Source organism: Gavia stellata, chromosome 14, assembly GCF_030936135.1.
Source record: "Gavia stellata isolate bGavSte3 chromosome 14, bGavSte3.hap2, whole genome shotgun sequence".
NCBI classification, from domain to species: domain Eukaryota; kingdom Metazoa; phylum Chordata; class Aves; order Gaviiformes; family Gaviidae; genus Gavia; species Gavia stellata.
The window spans coordinates 11,306,471-11,330,188 of NC_082607.1; the positions used below are offsets into that span (position 1 = coordinate 11,306,471).

General features: G+C 59.8%; 1 protein-coding gene across 3 annotated transcripts; it reads left to right on the forward strand.

Moving 5' to 3' along the window:
• Positions 1-777: 777 nt before the first annotated feature.
• Positions 778-21,773, forward strand: NLGN3 (neuroligin 3). Of its 3 annotated transcripts, XM_059824349.1 has the most exons (7): positions 778-898; positions 2,003-2,062; positions 9,146-9,205; positions 11,931-12,080; positions 13,724-13,909; positions 19,723-20,512; positions 20,939-21,773. In XM_059824349.1, the coding sequence occupies exons 1-7, from the start codon at positions 793-795 to the stop codon at positions 21,771-21,773; spliced, it is 2,187 nt and encodes a 728-aa protein (XP_059680332.1). In that variant the 5' UTR covers positions 778-792. The 3 variants fall into 3 exon arrangements, with proteins under 3 accessions (XP_059680332.1, XP_059680333.1, XP_059680334.1); XM_059824350.1 differs by lacking the exon at positions 2,003-2,062; XM_059824351.1 differs by lacking the exons at positions 2,003-2,062; positions 9,146-9,205.
• The last annotated feature ends 1,945 nt before the right edge of the window (positions 21,774-23,718 follow it).

Here is a 23,718-nt window from a genome sequence, read left to right on the forward strand (position 1 = left end):
TCTACTCCCAGAGCCGCCTGCCTGGGCAGTGGCAGAGCCAACGAGCACCCATGGGTGGGAGGGTCCGGACAGGGATCCTGGCTCCTTCTGCGCTACAGCTCTTTGACTCTTCCCAGAGCAAGTCTGCTGTTAATTCCCTCCATCTCTCCACAGTATCAGCAGTCCCCTCCAGGTCGGACCATTGGCAGGCGGGCAGCAACGGGCAGCTGGCAGGCTGTGAGGAGCAGTGGCACATCTCCCTGCATCCGTGCTCCTGACTCACCCAGCAGAAGGTGTGGCTGCGCTGTGTGCTCCTGCCTCCCGGCTCTCCTGCTCCATCTGTTCCCCGTGGGCAAATCGGAGGCTTGGCGTGATGGGGATGCCCTGAGCCCTCGCCCCAGGAGCTTCAGGCCTGGATGTTGGTGCTGCTCCTCCCGGACGATGTGGCTGATACTCTGGAGAAGCCCTCTCTTGCCCCCCGTTCTCCAAGTGCCTGAGCTGGTAGCCGGCTGGGACCTGCATCTTGCCCTCTGGGTCCTGAGCTTCGCCTCGGTGGTTGTGCAGATGGAGGGCCAGGCCTACTCGCCGACTGTCAACACGCACTATGGGAAGTTACGGGGGGTGCGCGTGCCCCTGCCCAGTGAGATCCTGGGCCCTGTGGACCAGTACCTGGGGGTGCCTTATGCCGCCCCCCCCATTGGGGAGAAGAGGTTCATGCCCCCTGAGCCTCCGCCATCCTGGTCGGGCATCAGGAACGCTACCCACTTCTCACCGGTCTGCCCCCAGAACATCCACAACGCCGTTCCTGAAATCATGCTGCCCATCTGGTTTACCTCAAACTTGGATATTGTGGCCACGTACATCCAGGATCCCAACGAGGACTGTCTGTACCTCAACATCTACATCCCCACGGAGGATGGTGAGTCCCTGCCTGGGTGCCCGCAGGAGGGCGGGGGGGGTGGGGCTGCTCCGCCCCTCCCCAGCAATGGTTGGTCTCACCTGGGTGTTGTGTTTGAAGCATGTGGTTGTGGACCCTGCAGCATGCTGTCTGTTTGTGGAAAGCTTTCTCTGGCCACGCAGCTCGCCCTCTTGCCCTCAGCTGCCATCTCTGTCTCGCGTGCTCCTGCTCCTCCATGCCTCCCAGTCCCCGCCCTCCACCTCCATGGCATCGTCACAGGTTCCTCTCTTGTGTTGCTAAATCTGAATCCGACTCTCTGACTGCAGATTCACAGAGCGACAAGCTGGTTTGTGCTCCCCAGGCGCCGAGTGCCAGGTTCTGTCTTGAGTTGGTTCGGGTTCGTCCTTCCTCCCCCTTTTCCACCCTCCCCAGGTCCATGCGCTAGTTGTGGGCGTGGGCTGCAGCTGCGGCTGGGAGGAACACTCTCTGCCTCTCCCTGGGGAGATGCTCTGGCAAGGAAGGGACCACGGAGCCCTTTTCCGGGCTCTGGTATGGACGGGAGGTTGGGGGCACTGGCAGGTGCATCGCTTGGCTGCTCCCCTGTCTGCTGATGGGATGACGGCAGAGTGATGAGCCTGGGGTGCCAGGGACCCGTGGGGCATGGTCCCGTTGGGGTGAGGCTGAGCGGTGCTGGGTGCCTCCTTGTCTAACCTTTTCCTTTGTAGGGGACCCCATCTGAACTGTAAGTAGAGGGCAGAGGAGGCAGCGCCTGCCTGCGCGTCCACCCCAGCCTCACCGCAACAGGAGCTCCCAGGGATTTTTGGTGGGCTGGAAGGGACCTGCAGCAGGTCTGCTGTGCACGGTGGAGCAGCCTGGGGGCCAGTGGTTTCTCCCAGGCTGGCTGGCTCCACTCCTCCGTCCCTGGGGCCCTTGGCCACAGGATGCATCGTGCCTTCCTTCCCGCCCAGCACAGCTGGCCCAGAGTTTTCCTCCCACGGCGATGCTCCCTCCCCACCTCCCGCGGTCCCGGGGGGCGGCGGGAGGGCAGCAGCGTGGTTGTGATTGCATGCCCACTCCCGCCAGTGGAGCCTCCTGTTATTTTGTAGTCTTTTATTCATTTTACAGTAAAACGGATTTCCAAGGAATGCACCCGAAAGCCCAACAAGAAAATATGTAGGAAAGGAGGTATGTAGCAAGCCGACCGGCAGAGAGGCACAGAGAGGAAAGAGAGAGAGAGAGCGAGAGAGTGAGAGGGTGCCTGGCTGGCCCCCGGCCTGTGGCATGCTCCTCCAGCACCTCTCTGTGCCGCCACCCAGACCGCGGGCCCTCCGAGCAGCCCACCCTGCTGCCCCCCACTTCCCGCTCGGAGGAGCTCCGTGGATGCTCCAGTCACCTCTGCTCCCCAACCAGGGGAACCAGGACCAGTGCTGGCTGGGAGTGCAGGTCTGGGGTCAGGTCAGAGGAGGATGCTCACGTTGCTCCAGGCCTTTCAGAACAGCTTCTCCCATGCTGAGCCTGCACTCCCGCCTTCATCCTGCTGGCACCAGCAGCCTCCCAGCCCCTAGGTTGACGGGGAGCCTTGGATGGTGGGTAGCACTTAGCGGTGCATCCCCCGCTGGGGGTAGTACGGACCTGCTCAGGGAAGCACCTGTGTGATGGCAGGCTGCAGCCCGTCCTGGGCTGAGCTCTCCCCCTGTTGCATCCCTGGTCATCCAAAGCATTCTGCATCCAAAGCTCCTTGGTTAAAAGCACAAAACCTCTCCTGGCTGTGTAAACGCTGCCGTGTCCTGCCCCAGCCCATGGTCCCACCAAGGCTGCGCCCTGCTGCTCACACCCCCACGCTACTGCCAGCCCCGCCAGCGAGGATCTGCTCTCCACCTCCGGCACAGCATCCTCCCTGAGCCCCAGCTGCCCTGCAGCAGCCGAGCACCTCCAGTTCAGACACATCTCTGCTTTGCCTTGCCTCCCTTCCCAGGGCCACGTGGGGCTCATCCTGCTGCACTTTGGGGCAAGGTGGGGCAGCTCAGCCCTCCTTGCCCCAAAGTGATCCTGTGTTCCCAGCCAGCCCCAGTGCCACAGGCTGGGGAGTGGAGACGTGCAAATGGGAGCTAGCTCGGCCCCTTGTCAGACATGATGCTTCGCTTGTCCTGCCACACAGCCCCCTTGCAGGCAGAGAGAGCCTGGGCTGCTCTGTGCATCCCGAAGTTGGATGTGCAGGCAGTTGCGCAGCCAAGCTCTTCTGAAAGGCTCAGTGCAGGGAGGGGGTGCCTGGCAGGCAGGGGCTGCCACCCTGAGCATCCTGTGGCAGCAGGGTCCCTGCATCCTGGCCTCCACCTCCCTGCACCCCTGAGGTCGGTGGGGCCAGCGCAGCTGGGCTTGGAGGTTTGGGGAGTGCTTTCCTTCCATCCATTTCCCCCAGTTCTGTCGTTGGGTTTCTCTGCTTTGCTTTTCCTGTTGCTGTCCTGGCTATTCACATGCCATCTCTCTTGAGTTCCAAGGCTGCCCCTGAAAGGGCTGGCGCATTAGGGAGTCTCCGCACGCTGCCTCCGGAGCCGGCTGTGCCAGCGATCGCCAGCCACTTCAAAGCGCTTCCTCTCCCGGCCCTCCCACTGGCTGCTGGGGCTGGCGGACCCCTGCTGCCCCCAGCCCTACAGCCGGGGCCAGGGAAGCAGGGTCCAGGTTACGGCTGGAGAAGGGGGACTACGTAAGGCATGGCGGAACACCTTGGGCGTGCTTGTCTCCTGGTTTTCCCTCCCCTCTGGCTCTGCTCACAGGCAGGGTTTCTTCGCAGCCCATCTGTGGTTGCCTCTGGTCACCGCCCAGGGGAGCTGGTGGGGGATGTGCCCTCTGCCCCTGCTGGGCTCTGCGGACTCACAGACCAGCAGATCCCCAGTGCTGGCCATTTGGGCATCCAGGCGTGACGTGTCGGGAATTAAAGCACCCAGACGCTGGCGCGGCCTTCGGCTCCAACCACAGCTCTGGTGGCCGTTGGCTCAAATTAATTGAGTCACTTGTGATGAGACATGGAGTCTCCCCCGCCACTCATCGTGTATCCTGGGTTAGTAATGCTTGGGGTGAGGATAATGTACCTGCAGTGCTGATTTCCGCGGGCTGTGTGTCATTCGAGCATTGGCTTGTTCTGGAATATTCTTGATTATTTCTAATGCCACACATGAGTGGTGAATAAGCTCTCCTCTTGCAGAACAGGCAACTGTGCAGTGTTTTGGTGGTTTAAAATGCCTCAGCTCCCACCTTACTGGAGTTTTTGTGATTTTTGCCGCCCCTAAGCTCAATGTATTTCATAGCAGCCAAAGGACTGAGAATTTATCAGAATTTATCCCTGGGACAGAAAAACATGCCTGTTTCCCTGCCCGGTTGCCCACAATAATTTCCTATATGGAAATTTCCTACATGCCAGTCTCCTCCATACACATCAGTCCCTTCTCTGGGAGCAAGGCAAGGCAGCGGTGCTTTGAGAATAATTAGCCATGCATGGTGCCAGGAGATCTGACAGTGCTGAGGCTCAGGTTTTGCTGTGAAAATAACACTGGCCACCCAAAGAGCATGTACACACACAGTACAGTACCTATGTGCAAAACACAGCTCTGCCCTTTGCTTTGTGCTGCCAACACTTCCAACCTGTGCTTGGCTGTGGTGGGTGCCGGGATCCTTTCCCCTTCCCTTCACCACCAGCCTGGGCAGGCCTTACTGCAGGGCATGAGGAGGTGGATGTCATTTTTGGAGGGGAGAAGTGTGGCTGCTCTGCACATAGCAACCCTCCCTGGTTTTTACTGGTGACTGCCCTAATCTCTCCGGCTGGGGCTGTGCAGAGTCTGCGATGCTGCGGACACAAATGTGCCAGTCCAGTGTCTTGCTCTGCTGTGCAAGGGTGGCTGGAGGTGCCAGCAGCTCCAGGGCTCAGGACGCACTTTGGCTGCTCTGCAGGAAAAGCATTGTGGCTTCTCCACTGCTCTCCAAGAAGTGAACTTGTCCGAGTACTGGCTGAAGTTTCCCTATGGCTGTGTGACATCTGCAGTGCTCCCTTGCTGAAAGGCTTCTCGCCAGCCTTCTGCGAAGCCTGCTGCTTTGCAGAGCTGGCTGGGAGCAGATCACTGCCCTGGTGCTCCGCTCTGGGGAGCGGAGGTGCAAAGGTGAGGGGGGGTGTTTGCGCTGGCGGAGGCAGCAGAGCGTGAGAAGATGCAGTGCTTTTATGGAGTCTGCTCAAGGATGGAGGTAACTCCTCTGCATTACCCAGGGCCAGGGAGGGGCAGGGCAGCACCGAGGTGCACTGCAGTCCTGGAGCAAGGGCTGATGGCTGGAGGCACCAACGGACACAGGTCCCACCGGAGCTGCCCTTGCCTGTGGGGTTGTGCAGTACCACATTCCATGGCTGTCATCAGTCCCAGTCCCATTTCTTGTTGCTCCCAGAGAAATAACTGAGCCAGTGTGGCCACCAGCATGTGTGCCTCTGGGTACACGTTGCCATCAGACATAGTGGCAGTGCTGCTGCAGGCTCCCGCTCCCTGTGGCGTCACGGCTGCTGCGTGGGAGTGGGTGCCCTGGGGACCTTGCTCTGAGGAGGGGGTGCTAGGGCTGCCCACAGCCACCCTGAGCAGACATAGGGATCTGGAAAGGTGTCAGCTCAGGCTCCTGCTCTTCTCTTATCCACACCATGCTGAGCGCGAAGGCTCCAAGGACCGAGGCTCCTCCACCCTCCTTTATCTGTGTTTGCACTGGCGTCAGTGCTGTTGGCATGGTTTACTTAAGATAGCATAAATCCAGTGTGGATGCCCCTGTTTCAGGGAAAGTGATTTTATTTTTTACTGAACTTGAGCTTAAATCTTCCTAGAGCCTTCAGATAAGAGTGTATGCATCCTTCCTATCGGCCTGAACAATGTCACTTCACAGTCAGCTTAAAGTGAAGCGGCACAAGAGGCATTCACACTGGGTGAGTGGAGGGAGTTTTTGATGGGTAAGGAGAGTCCTTTTGGTTTTCCCAGCTGTGAATCCACAAGCTTAAACTCATCCCCATGAGAGTAGGTGCTGCGGGGCTCTGCGTAGTGCGGAGGAAGATCTCCTGGGATGGGTATCCTTGAACATGGCAATAACCAGTGGAGGGAGGTAGTGGAGCAAAGTGCAAGGGATGGGTGAGGGAAGTGAAGCTGTAAGTGCTCTCATGAGCTATGGGGCATCAGTGGGTCATCGTGGAGGTGAATAACATAGCGAGAGGCAAAAAGCCCACTTGGTTGCAGCAGCCTGTGTTTGCTGTAACCCCAGCCACCCTGGCACCTTCCTGCCAATGGGAAAGGCTCATGCTTCACATTTGCCATGCACACGTGCCACCGCGGTTTCCCCTTGGCCCTGGCCTGCATTACTGTGCTCCTGCTTTGCTTAGCTTCCCAGCGCTGCTTTCTACCATCCCTTCTGCGGTGCGTGAAGTTCAGGTTGCTTTAGGCTTGTCCCAGCCATCCCCAAGCTCCAGGGTGGCAGTCACCAGCCGGATCCCTCCCTGCTCAGCCAGAACAGTTGCTCAGATCGCAGGGATGTTGTCCACTGCCCTCTCGTACAGCCTAACAGCTCCTCACAGCCAGTTCCTCCATCTCTGTCTGCATGGAGACCTTTGTCCCCTGAGGGAGACCATGCTGGAGCGCTGCAGCCCAGCTGGTCCCAGGTCTTTAACAGCACCAGGGCCCTTGGCAGTGGAAAGGGATCTCCAGCTGCCTGTGATTGGCTTCCCAGCTCTGAAGCATGGTGTGGATGAAGGCTCGCTGCCTGTGGTCTTCATTAGAGAAAAATCCCTATCCCTGAGCAGTACCAAGGAGGTTGGCGCACAGCACCGGTTAGCAAATATTGCATGAATACTTCGTCATTTAAGTGCTTTCTGGGCTTGCAGCTCTTCCCGATGAAGATGCAGTAGGTCAGCTTGCAGCCTCCTGCAAACAGGCTGGGCAGCGGCACACACCCGGCTGAGTGTGCAGCTGGCAGGTGGACTGGCAAGGGAGTGTGTGGGAAGGACGCAGCAGGAAGGCGGGATGCTGGGGCTGGGGCGCTGGGGCAAGAGGTGGCAAGGATGGGGGTGGCGTTGGGTGAAAACAGGAGAGTGATGTGAGGAGCTCGGGGGACGGCTGGGTGGTGAAGCAGAAGGCGGGGGGGCATGGCTGGGGCATGGAGTGGATAGGTTGGGAGGTGAACTCCGAGTTGGAGAAAATCAGAACGGCTCTGGAGACAGCTGATCCATCCCTGCCCTGGGCAGGAGCAGCTCTACCTCACGTCTTCCTGGCAGCATGTCTTGCCTGGTCTTAAACACCTCCCCAGGCCACCTTTTCCAGTGCTTTCCTGCCCTTTCTGCCAGGAAGGTTTTCTTCTTCTTGTCTAGCTTGAACCTACCTCATGTAGCTCCAGGGCTGCCTGTGCTCTGTGACGCGGATAGGGAGTTGCTCTTCCACCTTACCCGTTGCTCTTTGGGTGGCCTTTCATGTGTCGGGATGCTGCTGTAGCTCCCATCACTCCTCTGCTCCCAGGATTCACGTGACCCAGCCTCTTGCAAGCTTTTCTTGCCTGCTAGATTTTTCTAGACTTCTGGCCGTTGCTCCTCCAGACTTTCTCCAGCAGGTCATGGCTGCTTAAGGCATTGTGCAAGCCTCTTGCCCTGATGGAGCTGCCCCAGGGCCATTTCAGACCTCTCACTCCCCCATCACAAATTGCTTTTAAATTCAAATCCTGTCCCCCTCCATGCTGCCATCTCTGTTATCCGCCACTCGTGTCACCTGCACGATCTCACTCCCAGAGTGGCAGTGAGGACGACTCCCCAGTTTCGTCCTCCCGGACAGCTTTGTGCTTGCCTCATCATAGTTTCATCCAGCTGTGGGGCTGCCCCTCGCTTGCGGGAGCCTTGCTGGAGGCTGTGCAAAACCCTTGCTGCAATGGCCATGGGGCCGGTTGGTGATAGCAGCAGGGTCCTGGGATCAGCTGGGTGCCTGGTGGGACCTTGGAGCCCTGCACGCCTGGGGGAGGTTGCTGAGCAGTGTGGGCAGTCCTGCCCGGGAAAAACCCTGCTGTCACCCCGAGGTCACTGTCACCTGGGGAACTTTTTTGGTGGAGGCATTAGGGAGCAGAGGACCACAGGTGCTGGTCTTCAGCTGTAGGGGGATAAGGAGAGCACAGCTTCTTCCTGAAATTTGGGGCTGCAGGGTGCAGGGATGGCACCACTTGGCTTTGTGCCCACAAGGGCATGCAGCGCTTTGTAGCAATGGGGCCTTGGTACAGGTCTGCACCGTGTCTGCTCCCCGCCAGCCCACAGGCCACCTCTCCTGGCTCACGCCAGCTGCATGCAGCTTGGGAAGTGCCATGCTTGGTGCATGCCATCTGCAACAGCATCCCACAGCGCCGGGCTGAGTCTGCTGGCCTGGTCCGTGCCCTGGCACCGTGGATTTGCTAAGGGCATGCAACAACTGGAAGGTGTTCAGGACGTTACAGAAACTGATATTTTTAGGGTTCTGCCTTGGTCAGGGCAAGCTGGTTGGTGCCTTTGCAATCCTCGGTGAACCATGTAACAAGTCTTTTAAGGGAGTTGGTACAAGATGGAGCCAAGCAGTTCAGGGAAGCACCAGTCGCGATGGCTCCCAGCAGCGTGCGGTGGTTGTCTTGTGCTGCGGCACCGGTGGTTTGTGGCATAGCCATGCCAGGCACAGGCCATGCACCAGGTGGGGCTGACGGGCAGGACCACAGCTAGTGGCCAGTGGCCACCCAGGACAACCCACGTGGGCTCTGCTGGTGGCAGGAGACAGTTGTCCCTGGTGGCAGCAGAGCTGGGAGCAGGGCTCCTGCTCGCACCTGGGCGGTATGAGAGGGAGCCTTGCCCTGGTGCAGGGAGCTGAGGGTGTGCAAGCAGGCAGGGGCCAGGCTGGGATGCAGGAGGATTGGCGCCTGCTGTACGAGGCTGATCTGCTGTCGGTGCTGATGCTGGCCCAGGCCCGCCCTCCTCCTCCCTGCTGCCCTGGCACTCCCCGGGGAGGATCTGGGAAAGGGTCCAGGTGAAGTGGCATCCTGGCGCAGCTCCCGGGGCAGTCCTGCCTGCACCCTGCACCGCCCTGGCTCTGGGAGAGGTGCAGTGTGAGTAGCCAGCAGCGCTGTGGGGCGGAGGCCTGGCCCCACCGTCTCTGCTATCATGCTATTTTTGAATTCTCTTTTGTTTTTTTTTTTGTTTTGTTTTGTTTTTGTTTCCTTTTGTTTTCCTCTTTGTTCTGTCTCCTCGTGTTTGGTCCCTAGGAGCCAGCGCTAAGAAACAGGGAGAGGACTTAGCGGATAATGACGGGGATGAAGACGAAGGTATTTCTGTGCTCGAGGCTGCCACTGCATGACATGCAAAGCAACTCCGTTTGCCCACCATCCGCTTCCATCTCCAGGGAGCCCTGTGTGTGTCCGTCTGCCGTGCCAGGCAGCTGTGCGGGGTGGGGGGCAGGCTGGCCGGCTGTGCAGGGCACCCAGGCCCTTCCCCTCCTCAGGGCAGGGGGGGGAAGCTTGTGGGGTTTTTTTGCTTTAGGAAAAGTTTGCTCCCGCTCCGCTTGAGCGAGGGCAGGGAGGAAGCATGGCAGCTTGGGAAGAGAGGAGCCCTTGGGCACCTGAGCCCATTTCACCCCGAGCCTGGTCACATCCCACATCCAGCCTCATCCCTCCGGAGTCAGTGACATGCACCTGGGAGCCAGTGACCTCCCCCTCCTCCCTTGCCCGGCCCCACCATGGGCACCACTGCAAGGTGGCCGTGCCAGCAGCTTGGCACCCTTGGCTCCCGCAGGATACCTGGCCATGCCCAGAAGACCCGAGGTCCACTGAGACATGGTTTCTGTTAACTTCTCTCTTTCTCCACCCAACACAAGCGAGGTCTTGCTTGCAACCAGAGCATCAGCACCAGCCGAGGCAGAGCGAGTGAGCTTTCAAGCAGATGTGATTCTAGGTGTACGCCAGGGCTAAGCAAGCTGCAGAATAAGCTATTTTTAGTAAAACAGGGTTGTTCATCTACAGGGTATGGAGTCAGTGTGTTTGGCTGCAGGGATGTGAAAAGGAGGCAGGAGGAAGGGTCGGCCAGGGTGCAGCCCTAACGTGTCGAGGACAGTAAAACCTCATGGTGTGCAGGAGTCCCAGGGCAGCTTGGGCATGGCCTGGCAGATGGCGTTTAGGATCTGGGAAACAGATGAAAAGCTTTTTCCTTGGCAGTACCAAAACCCCATTGTTTTCTCCCACTAACCTGTGCCTCAGTATCTCTTGTACCAGGGCGTAAACAGGCATTCAGCCTAAGTGTCTTGACTGTGCTAAATCCCTGCACGCTAAAATGTGCTGCAGCGATTAGGAGCTGTTTATTCCCTGGTATGTCTCCGCACATTGCTGACATTCTGCTGCTAGGATGTCCCTTTGTGTGTCGGTGGGAGCATGTGGCAGGGAGGAGAGGACACGGTCACAGGCACCGCTGTTCCTGCCCTTTGCATTTCAAGCAGGTGGTCCTGGGAAGAGTTGTCCTGCCGTAGCTCTGCTGCACAGGCGATGTCGGTCCTGGAGGACCCGTGAGCGCTTTTTGCTCCCCAGGTCTGTGCATTTGCCTGGCTGCATCCTGATGATAGGAAAAGAGCCAGCACAGGTTTTGCCATATCCTCATTCTCCTGGAGGGAAGAGGTTTTCTGTACAGAAGGGATGCCGCCCTCAGCCATGCCATGGGCCACAGCTGGAGGTACCCATCAGCCTGCCCTGCAGCCCCCTGCAATGGACAAGCCGCGGGGAGGAGTGGACGTGGGCAGGGGTTAGGTGGGTGCGAGGGACCATGTCCACCCCAGCCGGGCATCCCTGCTGACTTGGTGTGGTTGTGCCCCAGGAGTCCCAGTCCCGTGGGGACTGTGGTGGGAGCTGGCTGCTGGGATGACGCGGTGCACAATGAGGGAGGCAGGCAGGGAGCAGCGGCTGGCCAGGGCAGTCAAGGCTGAGCAGCCCCAGCAGGCGATGCCAGCCTGCCTGAGCAAGTATCTGGGTGCGGGTGAGCATGAGGGAGGGCAAAGTCCATCACTGCTGGCTCGCCAGCCCAAGAGAGGGCTGGGCACTGCAGGCATGTGGTACCTGGCACCATCGCCACAATGGGCGCAACTGCCTCCTCTGTGTAATGTGGGTGAGATGTACAAGGAGCCTAGCACGGATGTTTTTCCCTCACACCCATGCTCAGCTCCATGAGGATCCCAGGCCAGTGGGGCAGAAGGGGCAGGATGTCCCCCGGACAGGGCCAGTCGAGAGAGGGAGCATGGCTGCTCCCTGTCCCCTAGGCTCCTGCAGTCCTTCCTCCCCAGCCCTTGGGGTCCCACTCCCCATCCTCACTCAATGCCTTATGCCCTGTCTTCATCCAGACACTGTGCTCACCTCCCTGACACGCACACGTGCCCACACTGTCTGCCTCATCACCATGTCTGTGTCTGGGCACTGGGGTGCCATGGGTTCACATCCAGGCGGCTGGCAGGTTTCTGCCTTCCCAGGTGGATGGGGAGGGGGAGTGGGAGAGTCAGACGTTGGAGCACCCACCAGTGCCGCCCTGCCTTCCAGGTCCTGCACACCCCCATCCCTGCCCCCCTGCAATGCCAGCTTCCAGGACTCCCGGAGCCAAGGGCTTGGGTCCAGGCAAAGATGGGAAATGGGGCTGCATCCTGGGGCTGGACTCTGCAACTCCTACCCACAACGGAGATGCCGCTGGTCTGGATCCCACATGCAGCCAGAGCCCAGCTCCGGGAAAGAGCAGCTGGGTCCAGCCAGCATCTCTCTCGCATGTGCTGAGACCCCTGAGGGGACAGCAGTGTGGGGAAGGTAAAGTGGCTGCCGCCACACGGAGAGGGCCTGGCAGGGTTGTTTCAGCGGTGGTTGGCTTTGAAGGTCCACTCTGTGGCCCCCAGTAGAGCTCTGGGTTTGGCTTTTAAGCCCCCGCTCCGGTCCTGGCAGCTGGCATTGCCCTCGTCCTTGGTCTGCCTGTCAGGCAGGGTGCTGCGGCCATCAGTGGGGTCCTGTGTTTAACCGCCTCTCCTTCCAGACATCCGGGACAGCGGGGCCAAGCCGGTGATGGTGTATATCCATGGTGGCTCGTACATGGAGGGCACAGGGAACATGATAGACGGCAGCGTCCTGGCCAGCTACGGGAACGTGATTGTCATCACCCTGAACTACCGCGTTGGAGTGCTCGGTATGGGCTGGCTGGCGTGGGCTGTGCCGCCAGCATGGCTGGGCAGCGGGACGAGCCTCCATGGCTGAGCGGGCTTGAACCAGCTGGGAAGGGGGCAGTGGGGGGCATGGGGCCTGGCGGGGTGGGGGCTGTGCTGCGGATGCTGCCTCTGCCCTCTGACCTGGCTGCCGAGCAGGGTGCCACATGGTAGTGCCCCCAGCAAGTGGTCGCAGTACGGTCTGGCTCCTGCCACCGCTCCCCCCCCCGGCTCATTTACACAACCTGGCTCAGCTGAAAGCAAATATTGGTCTGTGGTTAAATAAATAATAAATGTGTTTACCCAGTGTCTCCTCCTGAGAGGGCTTGGAGCTGCCAGCAGGTACTGCCTGGCTGCCCCTGCGGAACCGGCAACTCTCCCTCCCCAGGCACTGGCTGCCTCCAAGCTGGCTGAGCTGCTGGGACCCCCGTTGCCGCCCACTGCAGTCCCATTTTCACTGGCAACCTGGAGAGGCGAAATGGGACACAGGGTCAAAAGGCAGTGTGGTCCCCTGCCTGCTGCAGCACAAACCCCCGGGGCTGGGACACAGGAGATTTGCCTGGAGCATCACTGCTGCCTCCCTTAGCAGCAGGGAGAACACGGGGTGCGAAGATCTGGGGAGAGCTCCTTCTCAGCCAGGCTGCTGGCAGGGCTGGCTCTCTTCCTAGCCATCCAGCCTGGCACGGCGCTCTCCCCGGGAGGCTGGGCTCCCGGCCACTACCCGGGACAGCACATCCCTCTGATGGTCTCCGGACCCCATAGTCTCAGGGAAGATGGCAGTTACCTGGTCGAAATAGGCTGTAAAAACAAGCCTATTCAAGACCTTTCAATATTTAAAGTCAGGCCTTTAGGATGGATAGGTGCAAATTTAAGAGACATAAGTCACGATATGAAATAAGACTTAAATGGTGCTATCGTCATCTCCATTGAAGTGCTGCAGCACCAGGCCAGAGCACCTCCAGTGCTGGAGCAATGCTGGTGCCGCTCCCTGCCTGCTGGGGTTATGTGCCTGGATTTTGCCTCAGGACCATGTTTTTTGCTTCCTGCTTTGCAAACAAAACGCTGATAGCTTATCTTGGGTGTTCCCTTTGCTTTTGAAAGCATTTCTCAGCTTCTTCCTCACTGAAAGCCTTTGTATTTTAAGCTGCAGTTGGTTCCCCTCTGCCCAGCCCATCTCCTTATATTTATAGAGCCTCCTCTGGGCCATGCTAGTCCATGGAAAGCATTGGCTGTGCATGCACTCAGCCTGCCTGCAGCCACTGGTGCTTTCTTGGCTTTTCTTGGAGCATGCGTGAGATGTCTTGACATTAGCACAGGTTGTGGTCCAGGTAGGACAGGACTTCATGCCCACCACCCTGTCACTGCTTGCAGTTGGCTGGAGAGGCTCCCTGGGGCTTGCAAGATGCACTCGCATCCTTTCACCACTCTGTGCTGTGCAGAGGGTGGCTGGAGCTCAGTGGTGTCCCTGCTCCAGCTTAGAGCTGACAGAACTCTCTTGGTAGTGGGGTCTCATGTTGTGGTGGGACAGAGTCCCACAGAAGTTCCCCTAGGCTTGGGGAAGAGGGGGGTGGGAGGTCAGAACACTCCCTGCTTCCTCATCCCTAACCGGGCTCCCCTTGGCCCGCAGGGTTCCTGAGCACAGGGGACCAGGCTGCTAAGGGCAATTACGGGCTGCTGGACCAGATACAGGCGCTGCGCTGGGTCAGCGAGAACATCGCCTTCTTTGGGGGAGATCCCTTACGGATCACCGTCTTCGGCTCTGGCATCGGTGCCTCCTGCGTCAGCCTGCTCACCCTCTCCCACCACTCTGAAGGTAGGTGCCAGATGTGCCCGACGATGATGCGGCTGCGAGAAAGCGCCCTGCTGATGCTAACCCGGGGAAAGGAGCCCACCCGGGTACTGCCAGCCACCCTAGCAAAGTCAGGGCTGCTTTTTAATTACTCACTGGTGAGAGTCTGACCCAGGGCCGGGAAGCAAAACCTTCTCATCATGGGCGGGGAGAGGCCAGTGGCCAAACACGTGGGAGCCAGGGATGGAGCTGGTGCTCACAGTGCACCGGGCTGCAACCTGGGGCCAGCACCTGAGTGTGGGGAGAGGTGGTGACCCCTCCTGCGGCACCCTGCCCAAGCGCCCAGACTCACCCACGTGCAGGTGTGGAGGGAGTGTAGGTTATCATGCAGGGCACTGGGAGCACAGATCTCAGTGCTAGGAAAGCCATTCATACTGGAACAGAGGGGAAGCCAGACCTGAGCCTGGGAAGGGATGGAGGGCCCCATCTTGTGAGACTGGGAGAGCTGCAAGTGCTGCGACTAGCAAAACACAGGTGGAAGTGATATGATTGATATCTGTAAATATAGCAAAGTGTTTACTCTAGATAAAGAAAGGAATTGTTTACGCTAAAAGATTGTGTTGGCATAAGAGCAAATGCATGTAAACCACCTGCAAAGACATTTACATTGAGCATTGGGGGAAAAAAAGTTAACCATGGGAGTAGAGGTGTTCTTGATGAAGTTTCTAAAGGAAATTGCAGGAGCAAAGTCTGAACTGGACATGGTCCACAGGGGACCAGCTTGCCAGGGACTTGGTCCCAGGGGCTTCATATGAGGATGCAGCCCTTTTCCGGTGCTGTGTCCCCAAGCATGGTGCAAGGGAAAAGGGGACACGAATGGGCAGTGAACACGGGCGTGAGTCTGCACCTCAGAGACATACACAAAATTGCACTTGAAGACGTTGCGAAGAGCTGCAGCCCTGCTCAACAGCCTGGGAAGCGCACAGGAATGAAGAAGACCAGAACCTCAGCAGGGCTGATGGCATTGCAGAGGGTGTATGGGAGGAGGCTGGCGCTGGCCAGGTTGCTGGCAAATTTGGGCAGCCTTCCTCCAGCCCTGGGAGCTGTCGATGAACTATTTGCCCCGACACTGAAAGCAGGAATGATCTCAGCCCAGGCTGCTGTGAAGGTTGCTGCACCAGCACCAGCATCACAGTCTGCTTGATAATACTCGATGTGGAGGTTTGCAGATGCTGTGGGCAGCACGAGGCTGGCGTTAGCTGCGGTGAGAGGTGGCAGAGCCTGCGCTCATGGTGGGGAGTGAAGGGCAGCACCCCACTGAGCCCAGACCTGGCACAGGGCTTGTAGGATGCTGGCAGTTCACCATGGAGTCAAAGGCAAGCCCAAAACAGCTCTCTTCTCCCAGATTTCTCCAGCTGCCCTTCTGGTTAAACTTGCCTGATTTGGGTAAACCACTTGCCCTGCGGTGAGCCCATGCCCGCACAGAGACCCATCGCTGTGCTGGGCTCTGCTTCCCACTGATGGCCCTTCCCCAGGGACAAGAGTGGGGCTGACAGGCTGCTTGCACCTCCGCACCCATCCCTGCTGCCCATCAGTGTGCCCAGTGGTCACAGCTGGCTGCCAGCCTCTCCTTGGATGGGCCAGCGAACTGAAGTGGAGAGGCTGAGACATGCTGCTACGGCTCATGGGATCAGAGTATGCAGGGGAGCTCCAGAGCCTCCTGGATGGTAGGATATCCCAAGCAGGCTCTGGAGCCCACCAGTGCCCCATGCTCCCTCTGTGCTGGAGCCCGTGGCACAGCCAGCACTGACCCACCCTATGCAGAGTGCTCCTGCTCTCAGGGCAGCTGCTCCCACCGCTGGGCTCCCCTTAGTGTCCCAAGGATCAGAGCTCTGGGGGATGCTCTGCCCCACAGACCCGACAACAGAGGCATGTCTGGATCTGGTGGGCAGCTGCTTTCCCAAAACTGGCAGCTTGGGCACTCCCACATTAAGTCCATGGTGGTCCCTGGTCTTCCATGACTGCCCTGCAGCCTGCTGGCTCTGCTGTCACCATTGCTGGTGCCCTGCCATGTTTGTGTAAAGCAGAGAGAAACAAAAACACAGGTAAAGCTGAAGTGACCCAGCCCTCGCAGCATGTACGGAGCTGCTGTTGCCTGCTCAGGACACATCTGTCCTGGGTAAGCCCCTTTCCCTGCCACCCCAGGGCACTCAGGACACTTGTGCTCAGTCCATGCTCCTGAATGAGAGCCCAGTGGCTGAAGTCAGCCCCTCTGCCATCCTGCTCCCCCTCTGCCAGCTCCTGAGCAGGATGTTCCTGGGGCTGTTGTCCCATCCTCTTCAGGTGACTTGTGCAAATATTAATGGGTATTTAACTACAATAACCTTGAGAACATGGAAAATGTGAGTTACACATACAGAGCTGCTGCTGATGTTGCAATGCCAGAGTAGGGCAGGACCAGGGCTGCCCTCACTGCTTTTGGGGCTCCTGGTGTAGGATTCCCAGCTACCCAGAGCCGTGCGGGGCAGGCAGCAGCTCTCTAGCCCACAGGAGGAGATGTTTTTGATGGCTAAAGCCAGAGGATGCTTTGCTTGTGTTAGATGGTAAATTGAGCAGTGTGTAGGAAAGGAGCACGGGTAGGTCTTTGCAGACTTGTTTCTGAGCAGCGGGCAGGGCACGGCTGCCGTCCCTGTGTGGATACTTGGGGCTCTGCATGCCCTCCTGCCCTTGCAGGGTGGGCAGCACCCACCTGGGCAACGTGGGCACAGGGGTGGGGAGTCTTTTACAGGCTGAAAGCTCTTGCAGAAAGAAAAAGTGTTTTTGACCATACCGAGTGTGAAAGGCCGGGGAGGGGACGCTGGATGTAATGCATTCACAGTGCTTCTTAGGGTGCTCCTCTCCATCATGGGAGTGCCTGGGAGGCAGGCGGAGATCGTGGAGAGGCGCTCTTGGTCCAGGAGTCTCCTCTCTGGGTTTGGGTGCTTCTGACAGGGCAGCCCCAAGGCTGCAGACCAGTTTTCGTGGCCAGTTGATGCCACCTCTTTGGAAGCAGAACTGTGTGCTTGGCTGCCCAGGTGGCCCCAGCCACTTGTATGGGCCTGGAATGGAGAGAGGCTGGGGTGGATTGGAGGAGCTGCTCCCCGACTTGCCAGCCACGAAAAATACTGTCTTGCCTGTATAGCACTTTTCAGATGACACTAGGCTTTCTGCCACTAAACCCTGTACCTGCATGCCATGTCCTTTGCTGCCCCATCCAGCTCCAGTGCCTGTGGTGTAGTCCCCCCTGCACCGCAGTGGTGCTGGGTGCCCGATACCCTTGCTGCTGTGGCAGGGGAGCTGCTGCTGGCTGTAAATGCTGTGAGGTGGGAGGGGAGCACTCGGTGCTGCAGCCAAGTGTCGCATCAAAGCAAATGGCCATAAAATGACCTCAAAAAAACCCCTGCGCCGGAGTACCCATCTCCCCAGGGATGGGGCAGCCAGCTCTGGAGTGCGTTGGGGTAACTGTGCTAAGATGCAGCCTGCAGACCTGGCAGGTTTGTTTTTATCACATCAAAATAAAACTCACAGTGATCAAGAGCTATTAATGAAGCTGCTAATTTGTGCCTGCTCTGCCAGGCGCTGCAAGAGGCAGACACTGGAGGCTGATGCAGCACACGCTGTGTCTGGCTGCCGGGGAGACCCATGACTCCCCTGCCAGCCTCAGCCCTTGTAGGCGGGTGGATTCCTCACCAAGGACCAAAATACTGCTGCTCCCCTCAGCCGGCCATGCCGGGGCAGGAGCAATCGCTGCCAGGCAAACCTCTTGTGCTTCCTTTGCCCCATCTCTGGCTCCGCGGGGGCTGCTGCCCTTTGCTGCCAGCTCCGGCGATGCCCAGACCTTAGCTGGACAAGGCATCCAGCACCCTGCTTTGAGTATGGCTTGGCCCAGACAACCCCAGAGGTGTTTCCAGTTTCAGCTACTGTGCAAAGCGAAGGAGAAATCAGGAGCTGGAGGCAGCCTGCGGCACTGGGCACCCTCCGGCAGAGCCCTGGTCCCACCGCTTAGCTCCATTGTGCTATGGCAGCCAGGTCTGCAGGATGTGGGGTGCATTGGGACCCTCACCTCAGAGGGGAACAGGCAAGGAAGGCAGAGCTGCATCTTCCTGCCTGGGCCCCAGCAGGTTGGAGGGCTCCGGGGTGAGCTGCAGCGTGGCGATGCCTCCCTGGGGTGCTTCTCGGGCTTCAGCTGGGTGCTGACATGGAGGGGGAGGACATGGCAGGTCTGGGCTCTCGCAGACTCCTGGGTCCTCCTGGGTCAGGACATGGCCATGCAGAGACACAGCGAAGGGAGTCCATCAGGGATGTGACCAGCTGTGGGTGACACCGGCTGCCCATGCTTCCCCAGGCAGAGGTGGGCAGGAGCAGCGCCCAGCCCAGAGGGTCTGTCTGGGAAGTGATGCTGCAACAGCTGCTGCTGGGATAGCACCTTCTGGGACCCAGGTGACACCCATCCAGGCTCTTTGGCACATGGATGATGGCGCAGAGCAAGCAAACCCATGGCCAGACTCCAGCCCATAGGCTGGGTATGGCTTTCTAGGGCACTGGGAGGTGACAAACAGAGCTTGTGACTTCTCTTTGTCCCAGTGCATGGGACTGTACATCAGGTACTTGGCAGAGTGAGGACTGTGCGTGCAGACAAGAGCTATGGACATGGTGGCTGGGAGCCAGAAGCCTCCGAACACTTCTGCTGCGGGAAGGTGCATGCTCCCCTGCAGAGCAGCATGGCCTTGGCTACACAGGGGGTCTCACACAGGCGCTCCACATTTCAGGGGGCCGGAGGCAGCCCTGTGGCTACCATGCTGCTGCACCAGCACCATTCAGGGACCGCCTGAGACAGTCTCTTGTGGCGAGCAAGTGCCAGGGTCCGACGAGGGTGCAGGCAGCACTTGGGTTGCAGGAATGGGCTGGCCAGACAGCAGGGACCCCAGGGTGCACCCTGAGCCCCGCTGCCTTTCACCACCCCGGAGGCTCTGCTTCCTTGCCGCCCTTTGTATTCTGAGCACAAGCGCCATTGACATGGGGCTGGAGCGCAGCCACGCATTCCTCCGCCTGGGCCAGGGCCTTTGTGGCCCCTTTTCCAGGGCGAAAGTCCACTCCCTCTGTGTTCCCGGTGGCAGAAAGGCCCTCTTTGTGCATCTGGCAGCGTGCTCCTGCAGGGCCGGATTGGCACCGAGCAGCCCCAGCTGGGCAGGAAGCGGCAAGGAGGGGGGCGGGGGGACCCTGACAAAGCAGTGGGGTGGGACATGCAGGGTTAAGTGTCCCCGAGAAGGCATTAACCCTCCTGCTGCTGCCAGCCTGCAGCCTGCCTGCTCAGTGAAGACAGTGCCACCCTGGGCTGGAGGGTGGTGCTGAGCCGGAGGCAGCGTGTGTCCTTTGGGGGCTCAGGCAACACATCCTTGGGGTGTCTGGGACAGTGCGGGCTGCTTGGCAAGGCCAGGCTGTGATGCAACCATGGCCCCTCTCCTCTCTGCACTGGGACAGAGGGATGCTGGCCATCCCCTGCAATGGGATCCTTGGGGAGCACAGCAGCCCTTGGTTGCTGCCAGGAACACCCACTGCCTGCCCAGCTGTCACCCTGACACCCTCATGGTGGCCCTGAGCTGAGCCCCCTGTGCGAGCCTGGCTCAGCAGGCACCACAGCCCGGGTCAAGGCCAGGCATGGGCTGAAGCGCTGGGCCCTTGCAGGGTTCCAAGGGCATTGATGCCTTCTCCACGCTGCATCCTGCACTGCAGTGCTGGGGTATTGGAACGGCGCTCACCCCGCTGGGAGCTTCCTCCGCTCCTTTCCTGTCTTGCAGGTCTCTTCCAGAGAGCCATCATCCAGAGCGGCTCTGCGCTCTCCAGCTGGGCGGTGAACTACCAGCCCGTGAAGTACACCAGCATGCTGGCCGACAAGGTGGGCTGCAACGTGCTGGACACGGTGGACATGGTGGACTGCCTGCGGCAGAAGAGTGCCAAGGAATTGGTGGAGCAAGATATCCAGCCGGCTCGCTACCACGTGGCCTTTGGGCCAGTCATTGACGGGGATGTAATCCCAGACGACCCAGAGATCCTGATGGAGCAGGGCGAGTTCCTCAACTATGATATCATGCTGGGGGTCAACCAGGGTGAGGGTCTGAAGTTCGTGGAGGGTGTGGTGGACCCCGAGGACGGTGTCTCGGGCAGTGACTTTGACTACTCAGTCTCCAACTTTGTAGACAATCTGTACGGCTACCCTGAGGGCAAGGACACCTTGCGGGAGACCATCAAGTTCATGTACACGGACTGGGCTGACAGGGACAACCCTGAGACACGTCGCAAGACTCTGGTGGCCCTCTTCACTGACCACCAGTGGGTAGAGCCATCAGTGGTGACGGCCGACCTGCACGCCCGCTACGGCTCCCCCACCTACTTCTACGCCTTCTACCACCACTGCCAGAGCCTCATGAAGCCTGCGTGGTCCGACGCAGCCCACGGGGATGAGGTGCCTTATGTGTTCGGGATCCCCATGATTGGCCCCACAGACCTCTTTCCCTGCAACTTCTCGAAGAACGACGTCATGCTCAGTGCCGTGGTGATGACCTACTGGACCAACTTTGCCAAGACAGGGTGAGTGGGGATGGGTGCTGCGCCTGGGGGTCTGCACTCATTGCAGCTGCACCCCTTGGGACTGTGCTGTGGTGGTGGGGTGTCATGTCTGGTGTGGGAGACTGAGCCCCCCCGTGCCCAGAGGTCCGTGTGCTGCACCTTCACTGGGGTCAGGGCATCAACCACACAGCGAGAAGCTGAGAGAGTGGACAGTCCCCAGGACAGGACCCAGCCAAACGCAGGGGTGGGGAGGTTGGTTGGCCATGGTTATCATGGGTGAGATTTGACCCAGGGTTTGAGTGCTGCCAACCCATGCAGGCCCTTTCGCTAGCCCACCCTGTGCCACCACTGGTAAAGGACCCCCAGCCTCCATCTCTGCATACAGCTCTCCCTGCTCACCTCTCCGGCTTTTCCTGGTACTAGCTCTGTTTTGTCTGTGTTTCACAGGGACCCCAACAAACCCGTCCCCCAGGACACAAAGTTCATCCACACCAAGGCCAATCGTTTTGAGGAGGTGGCCTGGTCCAAGTACAACCCCCGTGACCAGCTGTATCTGCACATCGGGCTGAAGCCACGGGTACGTGACCACTACCGGGCCACCAAGGTGGCTTTCTGGAAGCACCTGGTCCCCCACCTGTACAACCTGCATGATATGTTCCACTACACCTCCACCACCACCAAAGTGCCACCACCTGACACCACGCAGAACTCCCACATCACCCGCCGGCCCAATGGCAAGACCTGGGCCACCAAGCGCCCCGCCATCTCACCCACCTACAACAGCGAGAATGGGAAGAAGTGGAGCCCAGAGCAGGAGGCGGGCACCCTGCTTGAGAGCCCCCGTGACTACTCCACCGAGCTGAGCGTCACCATAGCCGTAGGCGCCTCCCTCCTCTTCCTCAACGTGCTGGCCTTCGCCGCCCTCTACTACCGCAAGGACAAGCGTCGGCAGGACACGCACCGGCAGGCCAGCCCCCAGCGTGGCGCCGCCAATGACATCACCCACGCGCCCGACGAGGAGATGCCCTCCTTGCAGGTGAGCCAGGGGCACCATGAGTGCGAGGCTGTGCCGCCCCATGACGCCCTGCGCCTGGCTGCTCTGCCCGACTACACCCTCACCTTGCGCCGCTCTCCGGATGACATCCCGCTCATGACCCCCAACACCATCACCATGATCCCCAACTCGCTGGTGGGGCTGCAGACCCTGCACCCCTACAACACCTTCACTGCCGGCTTCAACAGCACAGGCCTCCCGCACTCACACTCCACCACCAGGGTATAGCTGCCCGCCGCCGGCGCACACGCATGCACGCACGCACACGCACGCAGCAGACACTGGCAGAGGGACCAGCTGGGCTGACCGAGCCCCCGGACGGAGGGGCAGCGCCCACGGACAGTGCGGCACCGAGCCTGGAGACCTGTGGTGTCCCAGCGCAGCCGGATGCCCCGCTCTCCCCCCGGCGCTTTCTTTCGTTCGTATCTAACTTTTGAGAAGTGCTTTGACTCTCCCAGCTCCCAGCCAGAGGGCCCCGTGGGTCGCCCCAGGGTGCCCTTGGGGTGCAGAGGGGACATGGCATAGCCCCTGCGCCGTGCACTGGCATGGGCGGGCAGAGGGGACCCTGCTGGCAGCAGCCACGGGGCTCCCAGTACCAGGGCTGTGCAATCGCATCCCCAGAGGGGCAATCGCATCCCCAGAGCTCCGCCCGCTGAGCACCCGGAGACTGACAAGGAGCGGGGCCGGGCATCCCTCTCGACCAGTGCCCTGACATCCCCAGGTGGCTTGGCATCCCGAGTGCCCTGGAAAAGGTTCCTTCACTGAGTAGAGAAGTGGCCCTAGGCCATGGTGCTATAGGCAGAGGGAGCGGGCAGGGTCCGGGGACCCAGCCTTGTGCTGGGTGCGGGTGCTGGGGCTGGTGCCATGGCTCGGGGACCCCAGGGACCCTGGGAGCAGGGGCCTGGGCTGGAGACTTGGCACCTCTGCCCCTCTTTGCGCTGCGGAGAATCTCTTTTGTGTCAGTTGTTTCTCTTTGCAGAGACGTTTTTTAAGCAGATCTTTAGTTCTTTACACACTAACGGAGTCGCCGCGTTTTGTCCTTTGTAAAGATTTTAAAACCAAGTGTTCTTGATATAAAATAAAAAGCCAGTTAGAAGCCAGCGTGTGCGCACGGTGCCAGCCCCCTGCAGCCCCACCTGCCGCGGGCGGGCATCAGGCAGGGCACTGCCTCCTGCGTTGCGGGGCCGCGCTCTTTTGTATTTTTTATATTCTCCCTCCTCTGTCGCCCGTGCCCACGTATCTCAGCCAAATAGCCTACCCGACGGCCTGCCTGTGAGCACCCCGTCCCGGCCCACCCCGCTGCCACCACTGGCCAGTGCCACCGACTGCACTGTGTGGGCATCACCTGCTGTGAGCACCCTCTGTCCACCCCTATCAACCCAGAGCAGCCCCCCAGCACTGTGTCCCAGTGCTCCCCACCCTGCTCTGCTCCCCCGGGAGCATCCCATGTCCCTTCACCACTGCCCTGGGGGCCACGCTGTGCCCTCCCTGCCTGCGCCGCTGCCTGAAAACAGAGCCAGTGGTTTGGAGCCTGCGGCAGGGATGGGCAGGGCTGTGGGGCTGGCAGGAGCAGGGTGAGCCATGCACTGACAGCAACTCTGCCTCCCACCTTGCTCCGCTGAGGCCTTTCCCCCCTCACGGGGTGACCCCAGCTCCGACATCCGGCGCGTGCAGCCGGGATAGAAGCCTGGGCAGGGTCTGCTCCAGCGGGGCCGCTGGGGGTGATGCAGCCTGGGAGCACCTGCCCCGGGGCTGGGGCACCCGCTGGGCTGGTGGTGGCCACCGAACTGCACGTGGCTGCGGGTAGCGGAGCTCAAGGTGCAGCCGGGGATGGAGAAGGAGCTGACCGGGAGCCCACATGGGACACCCCAGTCTCAGCTCCCCGTGGTGGGCGCTGGCACCCCGGGGCCTGGGGAGGCAGGAGGAAGGGACGGGTCCTTGCGGGGACACCATACCTCGTCTCTGTGCAAGACGGTCCGGCTGGCAGATGCTGCCAGCACTGGCAGCCGTGATGCACCGGTTGGCCCTACTGCCTGGGGCCAGCTCCCCCCTGGCCCTGCACCCTGCCCCAGCCCCTGCCCCCAGGCAGGGCTGCGAGTGAGGATGCTCACTGGAGAATGTATTTATACCCTGTCACCCGCTCAGAGTAACAAATTCCAAATAAAACAGAAGT

Bases quoted from the DNA above. Each gene is read 5' to 3' on its own strand.
- NLGN3 (XM_059824349.1), top strand. From the start codon at position 793: ATGCTGCCCATCTGGTTTACCTCAAACTTGGATATTGTGGCCACGTAC. The intron at 2,063-9,145 runs GTATGTAGCAAG...TTTGGTCCCTAG, and splicing joins GAAAATATGTAGGAAAGGAG to GAGCCAGCGCTAAGAAACAG. The intron at 9,206-11,930 runs GTATTTCTGTGC...CTCTCCTTCCAG, and splicing joins TGACGGGGATGAAGACGAAG to ACATCCGGGACAGCGGGGCC.